Source organism: Octopus bimaculoides, chromosome 28 (assembly GCF_046866305.1).
Source record: "Octopus bimaculoides isolate indiv1 chromosome 28, ASM4686630v1, whole genome shotgun sequence".
In the NCBI taxonomy this organism is placed as follows: Eukaryota; Metazoa; Mollusca; class Cephalopoda; order Octopoda; family Octopodidae; genus Octopus; species Octopus bimaculoides.
Genome location: NC_142955.1, coordinates 19,181,111 through 19,189,705, shown reverse-complemented (window position 1 = coordinate 19,189,705; position 8,595 = coordinate 19,181,111). Strand labels below are relative to the sequence as shown.

At 40.2% G+C, this 8,595-nt stretch overlaps 1 protein-coding gene across 1 annotated transcript in view; it reads left to right on the top strand.

Annotated features, from left to right (window-relative positions):
- Positions 1–329: 329 nt before the first annotated feature.
- LOC106872263 (talin-2) overlaps positions 330–8,595 on the top strand; it is an 83,243-nt gene continuing 74,977 nt past the window's right edge. The window contains exons 1-3 of the mRNA XM_089344726.1: positions 330–481; positions 1,552–1,695; positions 4,105–4,134. Coding sequence (XP_089200852.1) covers positions 374–481; positions 1,552–1,695; positions 4,105–4,134 — 282 coding nt within the window. The 5' untranslated portion in view covers positions 330–373. The remainder of the gene's footprint in view (positions 482–1,551; positions 1,696–4,104; positions 4,135–8,595) is intronic.

Below are 8,595 nucleotides of genomic sequence, written 5' to 3'. Positions count from 1 at the left end.
CCTCCTCTCTCTCTATATATATACACACACACACACACACACACACACGAAGGTGCTGAAAAGCTCCTGGCTTTAAGGGTTTCCCAAACGGCCTGGTTGGAGGCCCAAGCTTCCGGATTCTTTTACAGGGCTTAGAAAAACTGAAGGGACCCCTGCAATAAGTGTGTGAATCTGAGAGGGGAATATGTTGGATAAAACCATAACTAACTGATCCACTTGGATTTTCTTTTACCCAAAGCCAGGAACCTTTCAGCACTTCCTTGTATGTACGTGTGTGTTCTTTACTGTATTCCCTTATTCCTAGTCTCATCTCTGTTTCTCTCTTTCTCTCTCTCTCTCTCTCGCATCCAATCTGCAGTCTCTTGGCGATGCAATGACAGGAATATCAAACGATGCCAAGAAAGCTGACACGGATGGGTTCTGCGAGGCCGTCAGAAATTTCTCGTCATCCATTAATGGTCTGACTGAAGCAGCTGCTCAGGTAAGAACCCTTAGGATTCATTTTGTTTAATCGTAACCAAATACCAAGGTAACTTTTGTGGGTCTTACATCCACGACCCTGGGACCGATACATTCCAGAAGTTTTGTTACTTTTTCAAGGGAGACATTAATTCCAAAGAAGTACGAAACTCTGGTCTCCTTCAAAGTAGGTTCCTCTCACCTTCAGTGCCCTTGCTGTAGTGTTCCAGCCACTTTGCGAAGGCCCCACAGAAGTCCTCCAGAGGGAAGGTGTCCAAGATCCTTGTCACAACTTCCTTCAGCTTGAGGAACAACCAAGAGGCACCGAAAGCAAGGTCTGGTCTGGAGGAAGGCTGCGGGCCATTTGTGATGCCCACCTCTGCCAAGTTGTTGGTTTCCAAGATGGAATTGGGACCAGCAATGTTTAGTAGCTTGTCTCATTCACTGTTGTCCCCTTCAATTTGGACTAACAAAAGGTTGGCAGGTCAGCTTATTAGATGCATAGTAATGATAAACTAAAATGACAATAATCTAGGACACTTATAACAGCCTCTCCTTAAAAAGTCCCTATAAAAGCCTCAATAAGTGCAGGAGTGGCTGTGTGGTAAGTAGCTTGCTTCCTAACCACATGGTTCTGGGTTCAGTCCCACTGCGTGGCACCTTGGGCAAGTGTCTTCCACTATAGCCTAGAGCCGACCAAAGCTTTGTGAGTGGATTTGGTAGGCGGAAACTGAAAGCCCATCGTATATACGTATATATATATATATATATATATATATATATATATATGTGTGTGTGTCTGTTTGTCCCCCCATCATCGCTTGACAACTGATGCTGGTGTGTTTACGTCCCCGTAACTTAGCGGTTCGGCAACAGAGACCGATAGGATAAGTCCTGGGGTCGATTTGCTTGAATAAAGGCGATGCTCCAGCATGGCCGCAGTAAAATGATTGAAACAAGTAAAGAATGATGGGAACCGTTTCTGTTTTTAGACTCCACATTCGAGTTACCTCTAATTTCCAGATCCTCGTATTTTGAGAGTAAAAGATGCATAATTATTATCTTTTTTTTTTTTGCTTTTCTTCTCTCTAGTCTGCCTACTTGGTAGGTATAGCTGACCCGGCCTCTGAGCCTGGACACGCTGGTCTTGTTGACCAATCCCAGTTTGCTCGAGCAAACCAAGCGATCCAGACAGCGTGCCAGAACCTCACTTATCCAGCACGATCCCATTCAGAGGTAAGACTCTCTTTAATAATTTCCTGCATAATTAATTCATTAATCCATTAATTAAACAAATATTTAATTAAACTGGAATAATATTAATATTGGCACAAGAGTGTCTAATGTTTTTTTTTTCTTTGCTGAGGGGTTAGAAGTGTGTGTGTTGGGGGCAGGGGTTGTTTTCGTTGTTGTGGTTGTTTTTTGTTGTTTTATATTTGTGTTGTTTTTGTTATTGGCTCTGAAGCTTTGTTACAGGTCTGGTTTCTTTACATCTCCATTCTTCCAGCCTTTGGGTAGGTGTGGAAACATATGTGCACATAAGGTTTCGTGGTTAGGGTGTTGCTCTCACGATTGCAAGATCGTGGGTTCGATTCCCAGCCCAGGCATTGCGTTGTATTCTTGAGCAAAGCACTTCATTTCACGTTGCTCTGCGATCATTTTGACACCTGACATGTGGCGCTCAGTTACACCTGACATGTGGCGCTCAGTTACACCTGACATGTGGCACTCAGTTACACCTGTACAGGTAATGTCAATCTGATGGAGGGAGTGAGCTTATGTCTGCACAAACATTTGATCACTCTAAACAAATCATCTGTGTGGTTGTTTGGTGAGGAATTGTCGAACCCTCATACATCGTCTTACGACGGGCTAGTCCATTATTATATATGTATCATCATCATCATCATCATCATTTAACGTTCGCCCTCCATGCTAGCATGGGTTGGACGATTTGACTGAGGACTGGTGAAACCGGATGGCAACACCAGGCTCCAGTCTAATTTGGCAGAGTTTCTACAGCTGGATGCCCTTCCTAACGCCAACCACTCAGAGAGTGTAGTGGGTGCTTTTACGTGTCACCCGCACGAAAACGGCCACACTCGAAATGGTGTCTTTTATGTGCCACCCGCACAAGCCAGTCCAGGGGCACTGGCAACGATCTCGCTCGAAAATCCTACGGGAGCCAGTCAGGCGGGTACTGGCAACGGTCACGCTCAAAATGGTGCATCTCATGTGCCACCCGCACAAGAGCCAGTCCAGGGGCACTGGCAACGATCTTACTTGGCTTGCCGGGTCTTCTCACGCACAGCACATTTCCAAAGGTCTCGGTCAGTAGTCATCGCCTCGGTGAGGCCCAATGTACGAAGGTCTTGCCTCACCACCTCAGCCCAGGTCTTCCTGGGCCTACCTCTTCCACGGGTTCCCTCAACTGTTAGGGTGTGGCACTTTTTCACGCAGCTATCCTCATCCATTCTCACCACATGACCATACCAGCGCAATCGTCTCTCTTATATATATATATATATATATATATATATATATATATATATATATATATATATATATATATAAAATGTGTGTGTATATATGGTCATGTGTTTCAGTCTCCATTTGCGTATGTGTGCTTGTCTGTTTATATAACCTATGTACCTATCCGTCTGTGTGTTGATCAACATACAGACAGATAGGTATATAGGTTATATGAACAGACAAGCACACATACGCAAATGAAGACTGAAACACGACCATGTATACACACACACACTTTGCTTCACACAAGGACACATATGGAGATGCACATCCACACACTCAGACATGCACACACAAGGAGACAGAGGTGCATACACACACACACACACACACACACATATATAAAATACACAAAAACACGGACATGCAAGTACATGAATATGCAGAATACATACATACAGATGCACCATCAACGGCCACCTGTTTCCAAGCTGGGTAATGTTCCCCTCAATTCTTTCAGCCCTAAACAGCTCAATGCCTGGACATGTTTACGCAGAAGACTGCAAACAAATAACACCACTTGAATATCGTTTACTCTTGTTTACAATACAAGGATCCACACACACACACACACACATAAAACCAACAATGCCAAGCTTGCAACCAGCTATGCTAAGGTGCTGCTTGCAGCGGTTCTAATCCAGCCACCCCATTTCTCTTTTAATGTATGTATCTGTGTGTATAAGTCAATGTATGTGTATATGTATACATATGTGTATATATGTGTATATGGCTATGTGTATGTTACATTTGTACATTATGTAAGGTTATGTATATGTGTACACGTATATGTAGTTATGTGTAGATAAATATGTATGTATATGTGTGTATATACATATATTTCTATGTATATGTGTTTGTATATATATGTATGTATATGTGTGTCTATGTATGTGTATAATTGTGCATATATCTCTGTATGTGTAGTAATATATATGTGTGTACATATTTGTGTGTGTATATATATTTTTACATACATATGTATTTGTGTGTGTGTGTATATATAACCTGTACGTCAATGTCAGTCGACCGGTTCCGTCCTGTTCTGTCCCCTGTCGTCTTAATCCTCGCAGTCTCTAACTTCTAATTAAACTTCTTAATTCTTCTCTTAAGTATTACGCTTCCTGGAACAGCCGTGCCATGGTAAGATTTCATCTCTACGTCTCTCTCTCTCTCTCTCTCTACCTCTCTCTCTCTACCTCTCTCTCTCTACCTCTCTCTCTACCTCTCTCTACCTCTCTTTTGTCCTCCTCTACTTTAGTTCTCTCTCCTCCCTTTTTTTTACTCCTCCCATCTTTTGTGCCTCCTTTCCTTCCTTTCTCCATTCCTGTTTTACCTCTTCCTTTTGTTTGTTTACTTATTTTCGGTTGTTTTTATTTATTATTAGTACTACTGCTGCCAGTCACTCCCTCCTCTCCCACCTTCCACAATCCCTCTTGCCACAGTAAACGCTGTAGTAATCACATGGCTATAATTATTGTTTTTGACATCACTGGTTGTTGAGTTTTCTTTTTTGTCATCACCATTGTCATTATCAACACTTTTGTTTGGCATTTTGTAATTATTTTTGTTTGGAATTATTATTATTGTCTTCTTTCAGTTTTGTTTCCATTCCTTGCTGAGTGTCTTCCCAACACCTAGGGCAAAGAAACTCACTGTATACATTATTATTATTGAGTGAGAGAGCAGCATATGCCATCAAAGTGACACTGGGGTACAATTAGTCGAAGCCCAGTATACCCATCATGACTACCCGTCTGATAAGGGCACACCAGGCACATGCATCACAACCACATGTGCATGACATGGTGATCTCATATCAAGATAACCAGCGCATGACCTTGCAGGTGGGACTCAAAATTTGCTTCAGGTTGAGTAGCCCATCCTGCTCAACAGGTCCCTGAATAAGGGTTGTTTAAGGCTGTTGAATAAAACACCCATGTTTCCAAAGATGAATTATTCAAACCCCAAAGAATTACTCTCAACACATGGCTATGATGCTCCCCCACTACTTCTGCTCATGATCAGAGATGCACATATCGTCAGCCACCAAGGGACATGCTCAACTGGTTATGGTCAAACAACTGACCAGCAAATCTGTGGTATTGAGCAGAATATTTACTGTAGAGTGACAGTCAAGCACATGGGGTCAATATAATTAACTGACCCCTTTCCTTTAAAATTTCTGACCTTGTGCCATATTTACAAGAGATTGTGGTGGTGATGATGGTGATTACAATGTTCATGATGATGATGATGATGGTATATAGATAGGTAGGAAGGTAGATAGATAGATATTTAGATATAGCTGTGTGTGTGTGTATGTATATATATATATATATATACACACACACACACACACACACACACACATATACATACACACTAATATTCTGATCCTAAATGGTGATGTGTACCAACACTCCCATGAGGCATGCTTGAACAATTGTGTAGATCTCTTCACATGAAACCATTGGTTGCCTTGTTTGCCCATAATCAATGTATATATATTTTCCATGTTTGGAGTTCCTGATTTATATTTGTTTTGTTTTTATTAGTTTAGTTTCAGTTTTGTTTGTTTCTTTTTTTTTTTTTATAAACCACCTCTCACTCCCTCCTTGTTCCTCCCTCCCTCTTTCTTTCTCCCTCCCACCCCTACCAGAACTTCTGTTTGTCTTTCTCTGCATTGCTCACTTCCTCCTCCTCCTCCTCCTCCTACATGTGTGTTCCTCCTACCACCATCACTGCCCACCACCTTCACCATCACCTCCATGTCATCCACCACCACCCACACCTCCGTCTTTCTCCGACTCGTGCTATTTATATATACACCTCTTTCTTTCTTGTATGCTTGAGTATATAAAGTTGTATACAAGTATATATACATATATTTGAGTATATATATATATATATATGTGTGTGTGTGATTATATATATATATATATATATATATATATAAAATGTATGTATTGTGTGTGAGTGCGTATATATATATATATATATATATATATATATATATATATATAGTAAAAATGTGTATATATGCCTTGAAAAACAATCTGGAAATGTTTTTCTTAATATTAATTATATTTCATTTTGCTTGTTGGATTTAAAATGAAACAAAAAGAAAATGAAAAAAAAAACAACTAAAAGTAATTAATAAATAACAATAATGATAATAATAATAATAATAATAATGTTTGTCATCCTGATGTCTTGCAGTCTATCTTTGAACTCTCTCTCTCTCTCTCTCTCTTTCTCCCCCCCTCTCTCTCTCTCTATTGTGAAGAAAAAGATGAAAGTTGTAAGGAAGATGCATTACCCCCACACCTTCCTCAATTCACCCCTTTCTGGCCCCTCTTTTTTTTACCCCTTTTTGTATGCACTCTTGCATCATGAGATTTTCTGTCAGTATTGTAAAAAAAGGGAAGTTACAATGTAATGGAAGCTGTGCTCCAGTATGACCAGTACCCTCCACCAAAACTATGAATATTTTACACACACACACACACACACACACACACACACACACACACATATATATATATAATACATCCCTGCATGAACATATGTGATGAGACATGAATGAGAAAAACTCGGAGTAGCAGCTTCAAGCATATCGACTGAATTTACATGTATGTGTGTGTATATAAACATGTATGCATAGATAGATAGATGTGTGTGTATATATATATATATATATATATATATATATATATATATATATACGTACATACACACACACATATATATATATATATATATATGGATCAAAACAGTTTCATTCAAATTCCTTGGTACTTATAGTTTCAAAGTATGCAATGGTGCTTTGTGTCAGCCATTGGAAATTTGAAATATATATATATATATATATATATATATATATACACACACTTACTCACACACACACACACCCACACACATAGTATCTTGGGAGGGTCATTTTGCCAACAATGATCATCAAGAATCTTGCAAACAAATATATTCATGTGGCGTTTGTAGAATATGTATTGTGTGTCTGCATTATTTGCACTCTCCATTACCTGTCTGATGTCAGCATGGGTTATCCAGATCTGCAAAGTTAAAAAAATTTGCATGATGTTAGCATGGAATCTTTGCATTTCAGCAAAACAGTCGAGTACTGATCTCTATTTAATCAATGATTGATTGATCGTTATTCATTTCCACATAGGGTGGAATTCAGTCACGGACAGAATGTTCTTTTATTTTATTTATTCTTTTATTTATTTATCACAACTCTTTGTGTCCCTCATGCTTTTTTTTAAATTCAAGTATGCCGTAGGGTTCTCTCCCTTCTTCAATCTTCTATCTTCTGTATATTTTAATGAATTACTTCTTGTCACGTTTTACCCCAATCCCATTCTTATGTTGACTACAATACTCTCGGTCTTTACCTCAGCATTTTTCAACCATGCTTTAACCACATGCATCCTCATCGTCACCATCATCATCCTTTAACGTCCATTTTTTCCATGCTGGCATGGGTTGGATGGTTTGACATGAAGCTGGCCAGACACCAATTCTCTGTTGTGGCATGCTTTCTATGGCTGGATGCCCTTCCTAACACTAGCTACTTTACAGGATATGCTGGGTGTTCTTTGTATGTGCCATCGGCACAGGTGCATTTGTGCAACATTGGCACAGGTGTATTTTATGTGGCACCAGCACCTGCAAAGGACAAACAAGCCTGTACCCGGCCTGACACATCAAGTACAGCAAATTGCTACAACTTATGGTCCCTTTGCATTTCCTCATTGAGGCTCAATGTCCAAAGATCCTTTCACACCACTTCATCCCACGTCTTCCTGGGTCTACCCCTTCCACAGGTTCCCTTCACAATTAGAGCTCAGCATTTCTTTATGCAACTATCCTCATACCAATCACTTCCTAACACCAACCACTTTCTGGGTACTTATGTGGTACCAGAAGCAGTGAGGACTCTCAGTAACTTGTAGGGCAAGACCCCTCAATTGAGGCCAGGCATAAGGGGCTGTGGTCTGATAGACTGGAAAAGTATTACTTCACTTGGAAAAAAAATGCAGAGGTTGGTGACAAGAAGGGCATCCAGCTGTAGAAAACTTTGTTCTTAAATACCCTTGTCTGAATCATAAAAGTAGGGGGAAGTAGACAGTATTTCAAAGATGAAGTCAAACCACTTCATCTTAGCAACCATATCTTGCAATTACAAATGTCTGTGATGGTTTGGAACTGCTAATATTCCATGGGAGGTGCATATTATTTGGAATCTGCAAACTAAACTCAGAGATTTTGTCATTTTCCTCAAAAGTCATCCCTTACTGCAGTGATTCCAAAACTGTTCACTACAGTTACATGTATCGCCACGAGTTGGATTCCTAATTTGTTGAGCATCCATCCCTACATACCTCTGACCTCCTTCTCTGTCATTCTGCATTCCTAACTCCCTCCTCTTTTACACTTCACATCCTGTCCCTGTTTCTCATCTCTATACAGTTTTATCATACTGTTGCTGTCTATCCTCCTCTTCTGTCACTTATCAGCTCCTCCTGTGCCCTCTTCTATTTCCTTCAGCCTCACCTCTACCTCCCCCTACCTCCCACCAAA